Genomic DNA, 22,981 nt, shown 5'->3' with positions numbered 1-22,981 from the left:
GTAGATGATGAATGGGCAAATAAGCTGAGTTTATATAGGAAGAGGTACAGCTGACGTTTCGGGCCATGACTCTTCGTCAGGACTAACTGAAAGAAGAGCTAGTAAGAGATTTGAAAGTAGGAGGGGGAGATCTGAAATGATAGGAGAAGACAGGAGGGGGAGGGATGAAGCCAAGAGCTGGAAAGTTGATTGGCAAAAGGGATACAAGGCTGGAGAAGGAGAGGATCATGGGGCGGGAGGCCTATGGAGAAAGAAAGGGGGAGGGGAGCACCAGAGGAAGATGGAGAGCAGGCAAGGAGTTATTGTAAGAGGGACAGAGAGAGGAAAAAGGGAGGGGGGAATAAATAAATAAATAAATAAATAAATAAGAGATGGGGTAAGAAGGGGAGGAGGGGCATTAACTGAAGTTAGAGAAATCAATGTTCAACCTCCTCCTGTCTTCTCCTATCATTTCGGATCTCCCCCTCCCCCTCCCACTTTCAAATCCCTTACTATCTCTTCTTTCAGTTAGTCTTGACGAAGGGTCTCGGCCTGAAACGTCGACTGTACTTCATCCTATAGATACTGTCTGGCCTGCTGCGTTCCACCAGCACTTTATGTGTGTTGCTTGAATTTCCAGCATCTGTAGATTTCCTCGTGTTTGAGCTGAGTTATGTAGGGAAGGACACGTTGCTGATGGTGGAAGGAGATGGTGTAAAACAAGCAATTGTATTAGGGGGGGAACCTCAGAGAAGATGCCAAGTAATCGTGGCTGTGAACATCGATGTATCAGACACTTTCTGGGTTACAGCTGGGGATGTCTGCAACATAACCCACTATGGTGAACACTATTGCACAAAGCAGGTCACTGACATCCCCATTCAAACAGCAGACACGAGGAAATCTGCAGATGCTGGAAATTCAAGCAACACACACAAAAAGTGCTGGTGAATGCAGCAGGCTAGGCAGCATCTATAGGAAGAGGTACAGTCGATGTACAGTAGGGGAGGGGTGGATCTAAGAGCTGCAGAAAGGAGAGGATCATGGGACAGGAAGCCTGGGGAGAAAGAGAAGGGGGGATGGGAGCCCGGAGGGTGGAGAGCAGGCGAGGAGTTATAGTCAGAGGGACAGAGGGAGAAAAAAGAGAGAAAAAGGGGGGGAAATAAAAAATATATTTAAAATATATTAAATAAATAAATTAGGGATGGGGTGTGAAGGGGAGGAGGGGCATTAACGGAAGTTAGAGAGGTCAATATTCATGCCATCAGGTTGGAGGCTACCCAGACAGAATATAAGGTGTTGTTCCTCCAACCTGAGTGTGGCTTCATCTTGATAGTAGAGGAGGCCGTGGATAGACATGTCAGAATGGGAATGGGACGTGGAATTAAAATGTGTGGCCACTGGGAGATCCTGCTTTCAAACAGGTCTGAGTACATGTCTGTCTCTTTGCCAGAAAGCAGCAGGTGGAACAAGCAAGAGGTATCACAAGGAATGCTGGGTATAAAATGCCATACCCAGGGGATAAGCATGTACCCTGCTGATTAGTTATTCAGAGATTGCTTTACACCACTTGTCCTGTAACAGGGAAGGACATATATTACTGAATTGTTATTTTTGGTGTATATTATTGAATACTCACAAAATGTGTCTGGGTGATGTGCTGGCATTGTGTGCAACCAGAAATGCCTGGATTATCGGTTACGGTGCTCTAGAACTTTAGGCCTGGCTCTTGTGGCAAGAGTATATTGGTAAGTTAGTGATGAGGATACAGTGCTTTCACCAGGATAAGTTCTGCAGTGCAGTTGGTATAATGGGACATTTGAAAATAAATGGATGATTCATGCAAGGTCATTAAAATCTTTGCCACACATTGACTACAGTTTTCTCTTTCCACTGCCTTTCAGTGGGAGGACTCCTGGAGAATAGAAAGTATTTATCTTCTTTTCCACTTCTTTCTCTGAAGTGTTCATGTGCAGTGCCCAAATATCCACTCTTTCCCAAAGATGGCTCTTCTGTAAACTGCCAGCATGATGCACCTCCTATTTCAGAGGTTCAGGCTAGCATGAACTGCTGCTAACCTCTCACAGAATTGAGCTCTTTGTTGTCATGATAAGAATGAATATAGTGTTCTTGGTGCTGGCTAGACACTGAAACTGGTTTGGTAAGTTTTAAGTCTTTGGGTGTGCGATCTGTATCAGGTCAAGTTGGCAGAGGTCTTATGCCCATTGTGCCAGCAGTCTTGTATTTAGACTCTCAAATCACTTCATTACCTCAAACATCAGGAACACTTTTGTGGACCATATTTGCATCAGGACAAGATTTTATGACATCGCACTTAGTCACGGACGTGCTATAATACTTCCTCCATGTCTAAATAAAGGAGGTACCCACAGTTTGGAAAATTTTAATGAAGTCCCCCCGCCACATTCTAATTGGCAACAACTCCTCTCTTTCTTAGCATCTCTCAGCTGGTGTGGTCTTTTGTTGATTCTTCCATGGTTATTATCCTGTCCTCCATGAGGATCACAACTTTGCCGTTGGGTTTGGAGGCTTGCCTGCCTCAAAGACCTGGAGAGCTGTGTTGGCTGGAGTCAGGGCTTTATGCTTTGGCTCTTGGTAGGTCGCCCATGCCAAACAGGTCGAAGGGTAGAGGCCAGACTAAGAGTGGTCCACTGGTCCTCCAGGTTTGGGGGTTCAACTCAGGGCTAACAACCCTGACTGGTCAAACAAAACAGTTAAAGAAACAGCAATGAAGAATCCTCCTACGTCTGAGTGTGACGGTATTCCTGAGTCTCCATCTGGGACTTGCGTGACTGACAGTAAACCAAGAGGAAGCTGCTGACACGATGAAGGAAGCCCTGAACACCTCCAGAGATGAGATGGAGGACCTTCATTGCCATCCTAAACACAAGCAGTGTAACAAGCAGTAGGTAAGTATTATTCTATAGATTTATTGGGTAAACCCACAAGAAGATGGATCTCAGGGTTGTATATAGTGATATATATGTACTTTGATAATAAAATTACTTTGAATTTGACCGCAAATGTTACCTACATTCAGATACTAATGCTCACAGGTATGTTGTAAAATTCAACAAGTCTGTTAGTAGTTCTGAGGAAAAAGGACAAAGGTCCTGTTTCACACTTCATTAGCCCACACATTAAGTTTACTGAAGCAAGATAAGGAAATGCAAATTCACTTGGTTCCATTACCAAAGCAGGAAGCCCAGATAAATACTTACACAAATCGTCTATGTATGTCCTGCCGAAGGGTTTTGGCTCAAAACATCAACTGTACTCTTTTCCATAGATACGGCCTGATCTGCTGAGTTCCTCCAGCATTTTGTGTGTGTTGCTCGGATTTCCAGCATCTGCAGATTTTCTCTTGTTTGCCTATTATCTGCAAACCTCCATTTCACTACTGAAACTATTCATGAGACCTCATTTCTTTTTAACTCTGTTACTTCCTTCTTACTTCAAAGGTGCCATTTCTTGTTCAAAGTTCAAAGTAATTTTATTGTTGAAGTTGGTGTATGTCACCATAAACCACCCTGAGATTCATTTTCTTGCAGGTATCCACAGAACAAAGAATTGCAACAGAATCAATGAAAAACTATACACAAAGACTGACAAACTACAAAGTAGGACAATTTGCAGATACAAAAAAAGAAATAGTATAGTAAATAAGTAAATAAATAATACTTTAGTGGTAGTGTCCTTGAAAGTGGGATGGCATTGCTCAATAACTGATTTTTCTCCAGTGATTCAGCCAAGTCGCTGTTTTTTAATAGGAATGTTTCCGCAGAGGTGCCTTCAGATGCTGATGATCCTAGGTTCTCAATTCCATCGCTAAAACCTCCCCAATTTTCCTACTCTATGTGCTACACATATAAGATACAGGAGGATCTCAGCAAGTCAGGCAGCATCTGTGGAGGGGAATAAACAGTTGACATCTCAAGCTGAAGCCCTTCACCAGAATTATTCCCCTCTATATATTCTGCAGTGCAGGTGGATGCTTTCCTGGTGTCATGGATTCTTGATTACCTGACTGGCAGACCACAGTACGTGTGCTTGCAACACTGTGTGTCCGACAGAGTGATCAGCAGCACTGGGGCTCCACAGGGGACTGTCTTGTCTCCCTTTCTCTTCACCATTTACATCTCGGACTTCAACTACTGCACAGAGTCTTGTCATCTTCTGAAGTTTTCTGATGACTCTGCCAGAGTTGGATGCATCAGCAAGGGAGATGAGGCTAAGTACAGGTCTACAGTAGGAAACTTTGTCACATGGTGTGAGCAGAATTATCTGCAGCTTAATGTGAAAAAGACTAAGGAGCTGGTGGTAGACCTGAGGAGAGCTAAGGCATCGGTGACCCCTGTTTCCATCCAGGGGGTCAGTGTGGACATGGTGGAGGACTACAAATACCTGGGGATACCAATTGACAATAAACTGGACTGGTCAAAGAACACTGAGGCTGTCTACAAGAGGGGTCAGAGCCGTCTCTATTTCCTGAGGAGACTGAGGTCCTTTAACATCTGTCGGATGATGCTGAGGATGTCCTACGAGTCTATGGTGGCCAGTGCGATCATGCTTGCTGTTGTGTGCTGAGGCAGCAGGCTGAGGGTAGCAGACACCAACAGAATCAACAAGATCATTCGTAAGGCCAGTGATGTTGTGGGGATGGAACTGGACTCTCTGATGGTGGTATTTGAAAAGAGGATGCTGTCCAAGTTGCATGCCATCTTGGACAATGTCTCCCATCCACTACATAATGTACTGGTTGGGCACAGGAGTACATTCAGCCAGAGACTCATTCCACCGAGATGCAACACAGAGCGTCATAGGAAGTCATTCCTGCCTGTGGCCATCAAACTTTACAACTCCTCCCTTGGAGGGTCAGACACCCTGAGCCAATAGGCTGGTCCTGGAATTTCCTGGCATAATTTACATATTACTATTTAATTATTTATGGTTTTATTACTATTTAATTATTTATGGTGCAACTGTAATGAAAACCAGTTTCCCCCAGGATCAATAAAGTATGACTATGACTATGAGTTCCTCCAGCATTTTGTATGTGTTGCTAAAGATTTTCAGCATCTGCAGAATCTCGTATCGATAAGCACAAGAGCTTCTGCAGTTGCTGGGAATGCAGAGCAACACAGAAAATGCTGGAGGAACCCAGCAGGTCAGGCTGTACTCCTTCTCAGTCCTGTTGAAAGGTCTCAACCCAAAACCCTGATCCTGATAAAGGGTCTTGATCCAAAACATCGACTACTTATTCCCCTCAGTAGATGCTGCCTGACCTGCTGAGTTCCTCCGACATTTTGTGTGCTTTTTTTGTTTTTATGATCTCTTGCTCCCAGTGCTTTGAAGGTACCACCAAAAAACCTAACTCTTTGTCAATTGCTCTACTAACACTTTGTGCAGCTCGGCATCGATATTGTTACAGTTATGTTAGGCTGAGAAATGGGTTGTGTTACTTTATAACATGTGGATTAAGTAGATACAAAATGCTATATATAGCAAGTATATCAACCCATTCAGTGATGGACTGTTTGCAGGCAAAGCCAAACCACGTCTTTAGCTAAAGCCGATACGTGTCCTTTCTAGAGACAGTAATTATCTCATGATGAAGAACTGATCTATTTGTTGACTTCAGATTTTTCTTCTGCCTATATTTACCCATTATGGCCACTTCGAATGACTAGCCATTGAATATTACTTTATATAAGTTTCTGCACTTGAATACCCAGAATGATTTAATACGTCTTGCAATACGTTCTGTAGCTTCATAAAAAATGTTAATCAAAAATTCTTCATGGAAAAGAGATCATAAAAGATTCAACAGACATTGAGGCAGGGAGCCTATGTGCTTTGTACCAAGCATGCTTGAATTTGGAAACTAACTGTAAAGTTTGTTTGGCCAGGATTCACTGTGGACTAACAGTGATCCTGCCCTTTTAAGCAAATGTCTTTTACATTGGCATCGGATCACTACATTCCCTCACAGTTGACAGCTAGAAAGCGACAAAGTGCTAACAATCGCTGACTGTGTGCCGAGTTCATTCTAACTCTTCATACTTCCCTTGCCGGGAAACTTACAAAAGCCTCTTCTCTTTTCCTCTGCCATTCTTTCCGTTGCAAAGGAGGAATAAAACTACCCCACCCCCTCCTCTAGACAGCTTCATTCTGGGAGTTAAGGGAAGAAAAACAAGGAAAAGCTAACTACTGCCAATGGTTTCAAAATATTAAACACAAAGCTCTCTTGTTTGCGTTTGGACTGAGTCGAACCAAGGCTTTGGTCTATTACATTTGTTCTTGCGATTCAGCATTACTTGCACAGCTTCTATTGATGGAACTCCCAGATCAGGCGATCCCTTTAATCCACCACTAACTTTCCTGTTGTTTTTGGTCTATTTATACCACAACATCAGAATTTCTCTAAATTTACTACTCACGTCCCTTCAAAGAAGCAACTATAGAGGTTCTTTACTCTGTTTCGCCTATTTGTATCAAGACATTTGAAATAGATTTTTTTTCATGAAATTCTCTGCAACATCATTAGTCACCCTCCTCGAAATAACCTTAGCTCAAGCTCAGCCTTGATTTACCTCACCCTTGTTCCTCATCTTTTCAATTTAGTGTTTGTCCTACCACTATTATCAGGAGCACAAGGCCCTCCAGAAAAGTGTTATCAAACAAAATTCAATGTTGAACCACTTAGGACACAAGAAAGTATGAAAATAGGAGCAGGAATAGGCAGTCAGTCCTTCAGGCTGCCCGAGCCTGATTTGCCCTCTCATAAACCCCAATTCCCTTATCTTTCAAAGATGCCCCAATGATCCAGCCTCCACAACCCCCCAGATAGTATATTCCAGAGGTTTACTGCCTTCTGCAAGAAAACAATTCTTACTCACTTCAGTTTTAAAAGACCACCCTCTTGTTTTGTAACTATACAGTCAAAAGCAAGGTCAGTTTTAAAGAAAGGATTGAAAGGCGCTTGGTGGAGAAGCTTAGGGAGGGAGTTCCAGAGTCTTAAGCAACAAGCATTCTGTTGGAGAAACTCAGCGTGTCAAGCAGCATCTGTGGGAGGAATGCAATGGCTGACACTTGCTTTCCTCCAACAAATGCTGCTCAACCCACTGAGTAACTCCAGCAGGTTGTTTGTTGCTTTACATTCCAGCATCCACAGTCTCTTGTGTCTCAGTTCAGAGAAAAAGCTGATGCAATATTTGGATGAGCTCAACTTTAAGTTAAACTGTATGCACCTGATAAAAGAAAATCTCAAAGCAAAACTGGGAAAAGAATTCGTTAAAACACTCGTGATTCTTTTATATTCCACTTGAAAGTTTGCACTTGAAGAAAAGTTATGTTATTTCTGTACTTTCATAGAAGTTTTGTTAAGCCTTCCTGGTCTGGACTATTGTTTACCAATTGAGGGCAACGCAGTTTATCATTCCTTTAGAAAGGTGCAGAATGACTCCAGTGATCCCTTTTGTGGAAAAGGACAATCTGCCATTTTTCAGAGCAGAGAGGGCTAAGAGGAGGTTTGATAAAGGGTCAAGAAGATTTTGTCAGAGAAAATCCATTTCCTGGGGCAGAAGGGTCATTATCCAGAAAAACAGAATTATAGCCACAGAATGAACAATGGAACATAAAATATCGAACATAGAAATCTAAGGCACATTACAGGCCCTTCAGCCCACAATGTTGTGCCGACCATGTAACCTACTCTAGAAACCGCCTAGAATTTCCCTAGCGCGTAGCCCCCTATTTTTCTAAGCTCCATGTACCTACCTAGGAGGCTCTCAAAAGACCCTATTGTATCCGCTTCCACCACCACCGCCAGCAGTGCATTCCACACACCCACCACTCTCTGTGGGAACAACTTACCTCTGATATCCCCTCGGTATCTATTTCCAAGCACCTTAAAACTTGTGTTAGCCACTTCAGCCCTGGGAAAAAGCCTTCGGCTATCCACACAATCAATGCCCCTCATTATCTTATATACCTCTATCAGGTCACCTCTCATCCTGCATCATTCCAAGGAGAAAAAGCCAAGTTCACTAAACCTAATCTCATAAGGTACGCCCTCCAATCCAGGCAACATCCTTGTAAATCTCCTCTGCACTCTCTCTATAGTATCCATATCCTTCCTGTAGTGAGGTGACCAGAACTGAACACAGTACTCCAAGTGGGGTCTGACCAAGGTCTTGTATAGCTCTAACATTACCTCATGGCTCTTGAAATCAATCCCATGGTTGATGAATGCCAACACAGCATACACCTTCTTAACAACACTGCCAACCTGTGCAACAGCTTTGAGTGTCCTATGGACACAGACCTCAAGATCTCTCAGATCCTCCACATTGCCAAGAGTCTTACCATTAATAGTATATTCATATTTAACCTACCAAAATGAACCACTTCATACTTATCTGGGTTGAAGTCCATCTGCCACTTCTCAGCCAGTTCTGCATCTCAATTTAAATTAAATTAAAATTAAATTAATTTTAAAGATGTCCCACTGTAACCTTTGAGAACCCTCCAGACTATCCAGAACACTGGCAACCTTTGTGTCATCAGCAAACTTACTAACCCACCCTTCTACTTCTTCGTCCAGGTCACTTATAAAAATCACAAAGAGGAGGGGTCCGCTCTCTTGGAAGTGGATTCAAAAGTAATATTGAAAGCGAAATGAAAGATCACCTTTACTTGTCACATGTACATTGAAACATATAGTGAAACACGCAAAATGCTGGAGGAACTCAGCAAGTCAGGCAGAACCCATGGAGAGGAATAAACAGTCAATGTTTCTGGCTGAGGCCCTTCACCAAGACTGGAAAAGAAGGGGGAAGAAGCCAGATTAAGAAGGTGGAGGGAGGAGAAGGAGTACAAGCTGACATACAGTGAAATGTATTGTTTCTGTCAACAGCTAACACAGTCCGAGGATGTGCCAGGGGCAGCCCAGAAGTGTCATCATGCTTTTGGAGCCATCGTAGCAGACCAACTACTAACCAACCCTAACCTGTATGTCTTTTGGAAAATGGGAAGAAACCAGAGTCCCCAGAGGAAACCCATGCAGTCACGGGGAGAATGTACAAACTCTTTACAGACAACAGCAGGAAATTAACCCTGATCTTCCAATTGCTGGAGATATAAAGCTTTGCACTAACCACTACACTGGGAAATCTTTTTCCCAGGGCTGAAATGGTTGCCACAAGAGGACACAGGTTTAAGGTGCTGGGGAGTAGGTACAGAGGAGATGTCGGGGTAAGTTTTTTACTCAGAGAGTGGTGAGTGCGTGGAATGGGCTGCCGGCAATGGTGGTGGAGGCGGATACAATAGAGTCTTTTAAGAAACTTTTGGATAGGTACATGGAGCTTAGAAAAATATGGGTCAGTCTAATAATTTCTAAGGTAGGGACATGTTTGGCCCAACTTTGTGGGCTGAAGGGCCTGTATTGTGCTGTAGGTTTTCTGTGTTTCTACCATATTGCCTTTGAAGGGAAAAAGAAACTCAACATTAATGGGCACAGAGCGGAGGGTGGGATTAAATCAATACCTCAAAGCATCCATAGATATAGTGGACCAAATGGGCACCTCCTGTGCTCGATCACTTTATGATTCTGTGACGGGACGAGCTGCAGAATTCATTCACTCTGATAGCATTATAAACACATTACTCATTTGATTGACAGTCAAGGCTCTTTGGCATGCACACTTGTAGCTCAACAGCAAAAGAAAAAGCCTTTCGCTGAGATTGTTTAATTGCACCATTCACCATCATGATATCAACCAGTGAAAGGAGACATGATGTTGATATCCTTGTGGTGAAACAGCTGGTGATGTTACAAACCAGATTAAATCAACAGACTGCTTTTGCCCAACTCAGTACATAGGGCAGAGAATTCTATTGTAACTTACAGCTGTTTGCTATTCTATCGACTGCAACAACTTTCCCTTTAAAATGGCAGGGGTGCTGGACTATGAAAGATATTAAATGTGATTTATTTGTTGATCAAAACATTGAAGCATACAGAGAAATGCGTCAACACAGTCTGAGATTGTTCTTGGGTCAGCCCGCAAGTATTGTCATGCTTCAGGTGCCAATGTAGCATGCCCATAGCTTATGAAACCTAACCCATACATATTTCCTCTGAATGTGGGAGGGAAGCAGGGCACCCGAAGGAGACTCATGCAGTCATTGGGGGAGCGTACAATCTCTTTGACAGAGAGTGGGTTTCTTTGTTTTGTGGCTGCCTGTAAGGAGACAACTTATACTTTATACTTTATCGTCGCCAAACAATTGATACTAGAGCGTACAATCATCACAGCGATATTTGATTCTGCGCTTTGTGCTCCCTGGAGTTCAAATCGTTAGTAAATATTAAAAATTTAAATTATAAATCATAAATAGAAAATAGAAAAGGGAAAGTAAGGTAGTGCAAAAAAAACCGAGAGGCAGGTCCAGATATTTGGAGGGTACGGCCCAGATCCGGATCAGGATCCGTTCAGCAGTCTTATCACAGTTGGAAAGAAGCTGTTCCCAAATCTGGCCGTACGAGTCTTCAAGCTCCTGAGCCTTCTCCCGGAGGGAAGAGGACCGAAAAGTGTGTTGGCTGGGTGGGTCGTGTCCTTGATTATCCTGGCAGCACTGCTCCGACAGCGTGCGTGTAAAGTGAGTCCAAGGATGGAAGATTGGTTTGTGTGATGTGCTGGGCTGTGTTCATGATCTTCTGCAGCTTCTTCCGGTCTTGGACAGGACAACTTCCATACCAGGTTGTGATGCACCCTAGAAGAATGCTTTCCACGGTGCATCTATAAAAATTAGTGAGGGTTTTAGGGAACAGGCCAAATTTCTTCAGCTTCCTCAGGAAGTAAAGGTACTGGTGGGCCTTCCTGACAGTGCTTGGTTGGACCAAATCAGGTCATTTGTGATATTGACCCCAAGGAACTTAAAGCTTTTGACCTGTTCCTCTTGCACACCACCGATGTAAATTGGGTCGTGCGGTCCGCTACTCCTTCTGAAGTCAACAACCAATTCCTTCATCTTACTGACGCTGAGGGATAGGTTATTGTCTTCGCATCATGCCATCAGGTTCTTAATTTCCTCTCTGTACTCAAACTCATCATTACCCGAGATACGGCCTACAATTGTTGTGTCATCAGCAAACCTATATATTGAGTTCGATGGAAACTTGGCTACACAACCAAGGTTGTATCTTGATAATGAATGTACTTTGAACTTTTGAACTAACTAGCATTATGCTAACTGCTATGCCACCATACCATCCACTACTCTACCCCATGCTACTGTGAATGGATGGTACTGGGTGGGCATCAGTGATGAATATTGTAACAGCCTTCTATTGCTTACTTTTCCCTGGCACAAATCTAGTGTGTAAGTAGCTGGTACACACTTCTCACTTCTTGCCTTTTCTTTGTTCTCTTATTTAATCTCTCAATTCTCATCTCACATTAACTCACTCTCTTTTCTGAGTGTGATGGTGAACCATCTCCAACAGATGATTCACTAAATATAACAAAATCAGTAATCCTGCCGTTGACTATAAATAGAGCGCAAGATTTTCAGTTTTTGTGCTTGATTCAGTTCACGGCTCTTTTAGGTTAACACTAGTTCATCAAAGTTGGGTATTTCCCAATAATAATAAAACATTCAAGAGATGTGCTTCAACATTTAGTCTTGAAAAAGTGCAAACAACGTAAATTGGTATGACTTACAACGCATCCACATTCAAACTCAGATAAGCCATTTAAAATTTGTCACCATTTACTGAGTCACTAACTGCACATCCCCAAACAGAACATCCTGGAAGTGGGACTGATTGATGGTCCAGATGAACACTTTTGAAATCACCAAGCAGGGTATAAAACTTCTTTTTCGTTGCTTTTGATCTCTATTTAGATTAAAATTAGTTCTAAAAAATAAAATACACATCTTGTCCATTCGGAAGGAGGATATTTCCGTTACATTGAAGACAGCACACCGCCCTTTCCCCTCTCAACACACAACCAAAAACACACGCACAATAAAACATAAAATTAATATACAAAATGTCTGGATTCACATTTCTAAAGCAAAATTAATCCAAGTATAATTTCTGCATGGTTCAGGCTTCTTGCTGGCATTGAGTTTAATAAATTTAAATCGATATTTGGGGAGTTTTACTTGTTCTTTAATAGTTACAAACAAAAAATTCAAGCTGGACCTATTGTAAACTAAGAATTGGAGAGGAAGTGTTGCCATCCGGTTTTGAGGTTTGCTATGTAGCGTGAATATTCACTCTTACTGTGGTAGTCTTTTTTTTCATAGATTCATAGGATATATCACCTCTGTAGCACACATCGTAAAAGTCAATAAACTTGTTCTGTGTCTATCTGTGCTGACAAAAAGTCATCCACTCTTACGGGTCAATGCAAACCATACACCAAGAAATTTTATAAAGGTTTTCAGCTGATTGTTTTTTATCATTAGAGATTATGTATAGATTCACAGCAAATAATCATTATCTGTTTTCTTACTAGAAAATAGCCCAAAGAAATGTCACATTAACAGTATAAATTATATTATCTGTTAATAATATCTTCTTACGCCTGCTCAGTTAAATGTGATAAACAGTGTGGGAAGGGTTAATTTGAATCTGCTTGTTAAGTTAGTGTAATTTTAAAACCTGGTGCCACCAGGGACTTGCCTTCCAACACTAACAGAAAACAGAATGGTCATTTTTCCATGAGGCCAAAGCTATCGCTTTTCAGCTATGACAACACCTCACGGAAATATGACTCACCTGAGCTTCCTCCCTCCCCTCCTCAGTCTCCAGTCCAAGGCTAATCCCATTATTCCTCTGCCACTGAACAGAAGTGACTCAACAAAGTTGAGCTCAGTTGACTGACCTCAACAGACTCATTGGACGGCAGCCTAGGATATTTCTCTCTGGGATTTACATCCAATACAAGGAAAGGGGACAACAAGATAACATCTAGCTTTCTAGTTTAATGACTACTCTGCTGAAGTCACTTTTGAAGGAAATCTACACTCTGCTACTGTGATTGGAAAGAATGTTAGGGACCAGTCAGTAACCAAACTACATTTCAGAGGGAACAGTAGTCACTTAACAGAAAACCAAAAGAGGGACTTACCTTGACATATTCTGACTTGGAATCCATATTCTGTAGGTTACTGTTGAGATAGAAAAATAAAAATAAAATGAATTATTTGAGCACAACCAGCATTGGGAAGATGATAAACTTGACAAAGTTTTGTAAGACTTGATTCTTGGCATTGTGGAGAAATATTCTAATGGAGAGAGATGAAGCAGACCAAATCTATAGTTTCTAGAATATAAAAGAACACTTCATTGAAACATACATAACTCTTTTTGAACTTGGTAGAATTCTTCAGGGATGATGTTTTCATGTCCAACACCAAGGGTAACGGATGGCTAATCAAGACTGGGTGACATGAAATCTCTTCACCCAAATACTTGTAACTCATTGGGATTCTCTTCTGAAGAGCAGACTCTGCAATGAATCCACAAACTACAGGTTCACTTTCAAGGACTCTACAGCTTATGTTCTCAGTATTATGTATGTATAATATGTATTTATTTATTAATATTTGTTTCTTTTTGTATTTGCACAGTTTGCCTTCTTTTGCAGTTTAGTTGTTAGTCAGCCTTTGTTTATGTATAATTTTTGCATAAATTCTATTGTCTTTCTTTATTCTCCTGTAAATGTCTGCAAGAAAAATGACTCTCATGATAGTACATGGTAACATATTCATGCTTTGATAATAAATTTGATTTGATTTGCTTTGAAGAGAGTGCTGAAGCCAGGGAGTTAAGAGAAATGAGGTTTGTGCAGGAAAGTGAACTTATTGATTGGTGGAGCAGGCACAAGAGCCCGAATAGCCTAATTATAATCGTACTTACGCTCTTACTACTGAGCAAACATATGAGCAAGTGAACAGTGCCCTGTGGGGAGGAGAAGGGAGCAGATGGGATGTTCAGACAATGTTAGGCATTGCACCAGGGGTAAGCAGCCAAAGTCAAGTAAGTGTCTATAGCCTCCGACCTGGTAACATACACCAAGTCAGAACTAAACCGTATAAAGGATTAAAAAAAACATATGGCAACATAAAAAGACCACACTGCACTATTAGCTTGAGCTGGTGTTTGTACTTCACATAGATCACCTCCCATGCTGTCCAAACTTTTCCCATTTGTTTTTCCCTTTGCATGGAAGGTGGTTAATATCTGGATTGCACTGCCACATGAGGTAGTGGAATTAGATATACTAGAATCATGGTTAATGAGAAATGTAGACCGACACCTAACTAAGCAAGGCATAGAAGGATATGGTCGTAAAGCAGGCAAATGGGATAGGTGTAGATGGACAAAAGGTCAATATTCAGTGGACCAATTAACCCATTTCCATTTTATATGATTCTATGACTCTATGAAAACATTTAAGTAGGAGGCAGATTATCCATTTCTTTTCTTATGGAAATATTTTTGCTCTCCTGACTGACCCCAAACTCTTGAATGTAATCAGTTTGCAAAAGCCCTTTAAGTAGCGTAACTTCACATTACATATTGTCCATCATTCTTCATCTTCTCCTGCTTTTCTCCCCCTATTAACGTTTAAAATGTCATTGCAGTTTATTCTCTCTTCCTGCATTGTGAAGAGGTTGCAACAAGCTCAACAGAGATTTCTCCCACTGCTCATTTTCCCAGAATCTCTAAATCACTGAATTCCTTCTAGTGCTGGGCTGCCCCCTCCCCCCTTCCACAGATAACACATATATGACTATCCCAATCATGACGAATAAACTCTTCTTGGGCTTCCAGCCAGGTACAGGTATCGATTTTAACCAATGTTTCAATGACAATCTCTGCCATTTTCATCAGGGATGATGCCTGGGCATGTCTAGACCAGTGGTATTTATACCCCTGTCGTCTATCCCTCCTGATTGGTTAGTCCTCATCCAATCAGGTTTCCACTCTCCCACCTTGTTTACAATTAAACTAATCTCTTACTTACAGCAAGACCTTCACCTTTGAATACTTTACCTCTCGTTTTATTTCAATGGCTTCCTTCACTGGGAAAGCACTAGATCCTTTTTCATCCCAACCACAACTTCTTGACTGTCTGATCCCTAGTCCTTCATTTTCCATGCCATCTTCCTCAGCCTTTCATTTGATTTCTCAGTATTAAAAACAAATTATTCCGGAAATTGGGCACAAGTTGTTTAAGACTTGGCTCTAATGGTGAAAGAGTTGAAAGACAATGTTCTTGGAAATAGCTAATGTAGCAAATTTGCAATGAATCACGAGAAACAAGTACCAGGACCCAGCTCATTCTAGCTTTGCATACGCAAAGGCTTAGTTGTTAATGATCCACTTGGGGTTACATTCGAACTTCCAGCTATTCAAATTCTGATATGGGAACGGAATCTGCGACCAGCATTTGGACAGAACTGTTTCCTTCTGAGCTTCCTGGCCTGATTACTGATCTCATCTTTCAGTGAAGGGGAATCCAGACCTTAAAGGAATCATTCAGCCCTGTAGGGAGTTTCACATGACACTATCAGAGACCCGATTAATTATGAAAGGACTGGAAGAGGTAAAGGAAGTGAAACTAAAGGCCATAAATATAATAGTCACTAATTTGGGATAAATCTCCCAATCCAGAAAATGGCTAGATCAGTGAATTCATTACCTTAAGGCTTGGTAGGGATGAGCAGCATCAATCTAGACGTGCACAGGAAAGAAAAAGGAGTAGAAGGATAGATTGATAGGACAAAGAGAAAAAGGGCTGGAGAAGGTCCATACGCATGTAAAGAGCAACAATGATCACTAGGGTCAAATAGCCTGTTTCAATCCATCCTGGGTCCAATATATTGATGCAATTACAAAGAAGACACACCAGAGGCTATACTTCATTGGGAGTTCGAGGAGATTTGGGTTGTCACCAAAGACTCTGGCAAACTTCTACAGGTGTACTGTGGAGAGCATTCTGACTGGTTGCCTCACAGTCTGGCACGGAGGGGCTACAGCACAGGAACAAAAAAAGCTGCAGCAGCTTGTAAACTCAACCAACTCCATCACGGGCATGAAACTCCCCTCCACTGAGTATGTCTTCAAACGATGACGCCTGGAAAAGGTGACATCATCATTAAATACCCCATGGCCCAGGACATAGGACATGCCTTCTTCTCATTACTAACATCAGGAAGGAGATACAGGAGCACTGTACTGCTGACCTAAAATAACAAATTTCATGATACACTGTATGTTATTTATTTAAAGCAAGGTGGGTTCCCAACCAGGGATCCATGACATAAAAGAGGTTGGGAACCCCTGATTTAGAGATAGAGTGTAGTAACAGGCCCTTCCAGCTCAAAGAGGCTGCACCCCCAAATTACCTCACTTGACTAACTATTCTACTTTGTGCATGAATCACAAAGGGTCTATCAAGAAGGCAAATGGGATGTTGGCCTTCATTGCTAGAGGGATTGAATTTAAGAGCAGGGAGGCTATGCTGCAACTGTACAGGGTACTGGGGAGGCTGCACCTGGAGTACTGCGTGCAGTTCTGGTCTCCGTACTTGGGGAAGGATATATCGGCTTTGGAGGCTGTGCCGAGGAGATTCACCAGGTTGATTCTAGAGATGAGGGGGTTAGACGATGAGGAGAGATTGAGTCGCCTGGGACTCTACTCATTGGAATTCAGAAGAATGAGAGGAGACCTTATAGAAACATATAAAATTACGAAAGGGATAGATAGATAGAGGCAGGAAAGTTGTTTCCACTGCTAGATGTGACTGGAACTGGGGGATATAGCCTCAAGATTCAGGGGAGTAGATTTAGGACAGAGATGAGGAGGAACTGTTTTACCCAGAGAGTGGTGAACCTGTGGAATTCTCTGCCCAACGAAGCAGTGGAGACTTCTTCACTAAATATATTTAAGACAAGGTTGGATAGATTTTTGCACAGCAGGGGAATTAAGGGTTATGGGGAAAAGGCAGATAAGAGGAGATGAGCCCATGGCCAGATCAGCCATGATCTTATTGAATGGCAGAGCAGGCTCAACGGGCCAGATGGCCTACTCCTGCTCCTATTTCTTATGTTCTGAAGTTAACCCATTCTCCTTTGGAATGTAGAAAGACACTGGAGTGCCTGGAGGGATCTCACACGTTCACAGGAAGAACGTAAAAACTTCTCTCCATGTCACTGGCACTGTAGTAGTATTACACAAAATGCTAATGTTGCTATTGTATTTGCTTCCACCACTTCCCCTCATAGACACCAACCTCTCACTGTTCCCAATCCCCACCTCTTGCTCCCCTTGTCTCCTCCTCCATCTCCCACTCCCCCACCCCCACACTCTATAATAAACCCGATTCGGATTCAATGTAATCCAGCACTGCATCATGCCTACTGCTCAATGAAACAATGACATCCTCACATTTGCTGTGAAGGTGGTTAAGGATAAAGATGTCATCTCACAAACTCTGGGCCAGAAAGACGCAAGGAGCTCTCAGTAAAAAGATGCATGAGAGGCCTCTTCCAATGCCCTCAAAAATAGTTTCCTTGTGACATTGTGTGTGCAGCTCTGTCCATCCCCTTACAGCTCTGAAAGTGCGAAAGGTCACCAACCAGAAGGAAGAAACACGGTCCAGATTGAGTTCATCTGAACTGCAAAACTCTCAGCCTGACACTGCTAATACTGACCCCGGTCCCCTCTCCCACATTGGGTGAGGATAGAGTTAAGATTTCTTTCAACAGGACATCAAGTACACTGTGGTGGAGGAGCCTCTGTTCTTGTGACACTCAAACTGACAGATCTTCTTAAACTCAGGAATTTGCAAACAGAACATTTTCAATAGGGCGCAATCTGAAGTTTAACCCTTTCATTCCCTTTCTCAAATTAACTGAAATTTTAGATGCATGACTTTGCATTACCCTGTGAGACAATGACTTTTTTTTATGATTATTGGAACCAAATTAGAAAATTAATTACAGAATATGGGTAGTATTCTGCCACATTGTGCACAAATGAGAAGGAATTAATTCGGAAAACAATCTCTTAATACGAATTACTTGCATGTTTTAAATGGAAGCACACAAGAGGTTGGTACAATGACTACATTCATACTTCCATACAGTAGTCCTCATAGAACCCAATTGTATATAATGGACTACATAAGCACTAGAGACTAGTCCTGTTCCCAGACCAGAAATGTCATGGCTTCATTCCATAGTTTATACCAGGTTAGGTGACCACTGATTAGGCAAGTGGGTTAGAAACTAGACAAATCATTCATACTGCTGGCTAGACACTTCTCTTGTGGGAAGTAGTGTAGGAAACATCCGAAGTTTGTAAAGTTCAATAAAAATTACACTGTAAGCTCCCAAGATCAAGACCTTTGGTAGAAAGTGAATGGTCATGATTCAACCTCAGACTTTAAAGAGGAAAATACACTGGGAAAACCAAACAATGCAGAGATCACTTTCCAATAATGAATGCTTTGATGTAGTGAACTGCACCAGCAGAATTTTTTGTTTCACAGTCTTCTTTTTCCCAATGTGGATAATATTCTGTTTTAAATGGGGGGCATGCATTTGAAGGAGCAATTAAAATCAATTGCTATGAAGTAATGTGCCCATTAACAAGACATTAACATGATATAAAACATAGTAACAGTGCACCAATAAATGGTTGTCTAATGATGCTATTAATTAAATTTGGTAAACTCTTCTTCATTTTAGTCATTTTTAATTTAAAATCTAATGTGGAGCTTTAGTCCCCTTTTGCCTTGAAGGGTGTTAAATGTTGATGAATTTTCAAAGTTGCTGGCTGCACTTTGATACCTCATCCATGTGCAGCCTATATTCTTGTGAGAACCTCAATCATGAATGTTGACAATGTAAAACTCTTCTGCTTCTGTCTCAATACGCCGATGGACTTCCACATATAGATTTAAATCTTAGTCCCAAAATAGCAGCCAAGTCTGGTAACTTGGATGTTCTTGATACCCACTAATCATGAGGATCGAAAGTATTTTGCACAAAATGCTGGAGGAACTCAGCAAGTCAAGCAGTATCCAAGGAGGGGAATAAACTGTTGAAAAGAATTTGCCTATGCTCCACACTACCACTTCAAAGGTCAAAGTAAATTTATTATCTAAGTACTTACCTATTAACATATACTAGCTTGAAGTTCACTTTTTTGCAGACATTTACAAGAAATATAATAGAATCTACGTTTGTACAAGAAACCATTTGCAAACAAAGACTGATGAACAACCGATGTGCAAAAGACAAACTATACAAATAATGAAAGTAATACCGAGAATACGAGTTATAAAAGAGTCTTTGAAAGTGAATCTGTAGTGTTGTGGAGTCAGTTTGGAGTTGTAGCCAGTGGTGTTATCCACACTGCTTCAGAAACTGATGGTTGTTAGTTAACAACTTCCTGAACCTGAACCTAAGGCTTCAGTACAGTGGTGTAATGGTTAGCACAGTGCTTTACAATAGAGGCATCCTGGGTTGAATTCCTGCTGGTGCCAGTAAGGGCTTAGTACATTCTCCCCATGAACATGTGGGTTTCCTCTAAGTGCTCCAGTTTCACTCCACAGTCCAAAGTCACAGCTCAAAGGGCTGGAAGGGTCTATGGTCTATTCCGTGCTGTTATCTCAATAAATAAATAAATGGCACCACCTGATACTAATGGTGGAGCATGGCCTGGGTGATGGGGGTCTTTGATGATGGATGCTGCATTCTTGTGGCAGCATTCCATATAAATGTACTCAATGGTGGGGAGATCAGCTCACCAGAGGAATTAAACTTGAGCTTTGACTGCTTTCTATGGCTTATGAACCTACAGGGAGGCCTCAATAATCGTTTCATATTGAAATTCCAGTAGTGGTGATGGTCATATTCATTCTCAAATCTTCTACAACTGGAAAGAGAGACATGAATTTTAGGAAGGGATATTGAAGGGAGGTCTCGCTGTTGATTGGCAGATATAAGGTGTGAGCTTTTAGCCCTGTTAGGGTGGGAATTTTACTGACAGATGTTTAGACAAGTGCTGAGTGTACAGGGCTGCACAGTGTCAGGAATGTAGATCACTGCAAGTCTCAAGTTACGAATTGAAAAGCAGCTGTTTTCAGGAGCATCCCAACAAGTGCTGAATGGAGCAGAGGTTTACAGGGCAGCGTAGTCTGCAAACAATAGCCTCAATTTAAAATCACTAGCTCTTTGAATTGGCTTGAACAGCTTTAAAAACAAAGCCATAATCTTAATATTTACATACTGTCTTTTACTATTTCAGAACTTAGGACTTTCACAAGTTTAGTATAGGGAACATGTTTGCCAATTTTGGCAAAGCAAGCTCCCACGAGCACCAATGTCACCCTAATCAGATAGTATGCCTTAGTGATGTTGACAGAGAGATAAATATTGGCGGGGATCCCGGATAGAACTCCTTCTGCTCTTCAAAAAAAAAATGTCAAGGAACATTTTACATCCAAGCTAAAGTAAAGCTTCTGAAACCCATTCATAAGTTTAGCAATAAAAGCACAATTATAAGGAGGAACATTTTTGCGCCTGGGCCACTTTTTTTAACTATAGCAAGTTTTCTCGCCTCCTCTCTTGAAGATGGTCATCTTGCTCTGTATCGGTTTAATGGAAGCCATTCCATCTGCTTGATGGGTGGCAAAGAACTGTGGGTGGTTAAGGCTAGATCAATCCCTCTAATTGAAAGCCATACCCCCAGTTGAAGCAGGACTCCCACTCGTCTCCTAAGAAACCAAGGTGTGCTTCATTCCAGTCAACCAAGCCTGAGGCCTTCATGTGTCTGATTTGGTTCAATAGCATTAACCAACTAAGATACTACAGAATAACTCACCTTGGATGTTATACATTTTATGGTAGGGAGACCCTCTGTTGTTAATTTGGAACCCTCAGAGGGGTTATCAGATATGTGGGTCAGGCTGCTTCAAGCTACAATATAGTGCTTAGTTGCTCTTAACAATCCCCTTGTTGACTCTGGATTAGTTCCACCATCAATCACCCTGTGATATGTGTTTCCTTCTGGTCTGGTCTCTATGACAACAGATTACTACAATCAAAGCCAAATAACCTCTCATTTACTTTTTTTTTATTCAGTCCTTTGTTACTGTTTCTGTCTACCCCCTACTTCTCCGCAGCAGGGAAGGAAGATTCCTTGTGCTGGTGCTGGAGTCGGTCTTTAACCGGACCCTAAGGGCATCACTGTACAAGACTGCATCGAGTCAAGGAGACACTGAGACCCCTGGTTTCCTGTGTATTATATAGGATGGGATGGAGGTGTTACCTCAGTTACACTCCTCATGCGTCACAACTATAAATCTACCATTGCAGTCAAATTGGGTTCTATTCTCAAATGTTCCATGGAATACTGCCATATCTCACAATGTGCCTTAGCATCATAAAGCAAATAAATTGTTATGGTGCATGAATCCATTCAGCTGCCCGAGCTCCATCAGTCCCAGTACTAAGTAATCATAAAACCTTACCCAATTCCCTCTTGAAAACACCATTTGTTTCCTCCACTCCTTCAGACAAAATAGATCATAAATATTCTCTACATAAAAATGATTCTTTCTCACATTTTTCTGTACCGCTAGCACAAAACGTTATATTTATTTGTTTTGGGATTCAGTGCCACACTACCCAGACACCCACTGATTTAACCTTAGCTTAATCACTGGACAATTTACAATGACCAATGAACCCACTAACTGGTATGTCTTTGGACTGTGGGAGGAAACCAGAGCACCCGGAAGAAAACCCACGCGCACCAGGGAAGAACGTGCAAACTTTCTTACAGAGGACTCCGGAATTGAGTTCCGACACCCGAGCTGTCACGCTAGCCACTATGTTTCTGTGGACCTTGGTTCTCAAGCCATCTGCTGAAAGAAATAGCTTCCCTTCATTTACCTAATCTAAACTTGCTATGATTTTCTTACACGTCTATCAAATTTCACCTATCTTTGCTTCAAAAGGAATAAAGCCAGCTCGTCTAGTTCAACTCAGAGTGGGTACATTTCATGTGGGGGCAAACAACCTCAAAAATAAGTGCAACTTTAAAGAATATATTTCTATTTCCTGAAACCTAGTGGCATTACTCAGACCTCAGAGTCAGAATCTTGCATGTTCCTTCCCATATATGACTGAACTTTGATAGGAGAATATTAGCCAACATTTTGGTGCAGTACTGGGGAAGCAGGCCATTGTCAGAGATGATATCTATTGGACGGGTTATTAAACCAAAGCCCAACTCTCATCCTATCCTCTCAGGGAGATGTAAAATATCTCAAATAGCATTTGCAAAACAGCAGAGGAATCCTCTGTGTGTGTGTGGCCAAAGAATCCTCCCTGATATTTTGGTTCCCGTTTAGCCAGTATCACTCGAAACATTTTCTTATTTGCTATTTGTGGTACTTGCTGTGTACAAACTGGTTGCCACGTTTCCATGCGACCACATTTTCACTTTATGGCTGTGTCATGCTTTTAGATGTTGTAAGTAATTGCAGGGCAGGATATAAATACATTGTTCAAAGTCTTGAATTCCTTTCTGGAATCAGCACAGCATGGGTCTGGTTGTGTTTGGTTTTGGTTTTTGAGGTGTGAAGTGCTGCAAGTGAGGGAGGCACAGAGAGGGTACAAGGAAGAGTGTGGGTGGTTCAACGGGGTAGACAACAACAATATGGCCCTCATTTTGACGGCTGCCTTTTTGCATATAGCCACATCAAGCTGTGCTTGGAGCCTGGGTCCAAGTGGAACAATATGCTGAGGTTATAACTTTTCTAGTTTTGCCAAGAATGGGTTTGCTCATATTGCCACAGAAAGTTTCTTTCAATTGGGTAGTGTTGCACCATCCATCCCTCTTTGATCACAAGGCAGTGGGTCTTCCCAGAATAATCTGCAA

At 41.8% G+C, this 22,981-nt stretch overlaps 1 protein-coding gene across 3 annotated transcripts in view; it reads right to left on the bottom strand.

Annotated features, from left to right (window-relative positions):
• LOC140186198 (SH2 domain-containing protein 3C-like) overlaps window positions 1-22,981 on the bottom strand; it is a 215,585-nt gene that overhangs the window by 80,040 nt on the left and 112,564 nt on the right. For 2 of the 3 annotated variants that reach the window (XM_072240156.1, XM_072240157.1), the window contains one exon: window positions 13,146-13,185. In XM_072240156.1, coding sequence (XP_072096257.1) covers window positions 13,146-13,185 — 40 coding nt within the window. Of the gene's footprint in view, window positions 1-13,145; window positions 13,186-15,076; window positions 15,169-22,981 lie in introns of those variants that run through there. The other variant, XM_072240158.1, reaches the window with a different exon arrangement.

The sequence above is a fragment of the Mobula birostris genome, chromosome 22 (genome assembly GCF_030028105.1).
Source record: "Mobula birostris isolate sMobBir1 chromosome 22, sMobBir1.hap1, whole genome shotgun sequence".
Taxonomy (NCBI): Eukaryota; Metazoa; Chordata; class Chondrichthyes; order Myliobatiformes; family Myliobatidae; genus Mobula; species Mobula birostris.
The sequence above is the reverse complement of the archived record's forward strand: the minus strand, read 5'-3'. Positions and strand labels throughout refer to the sequence as shown.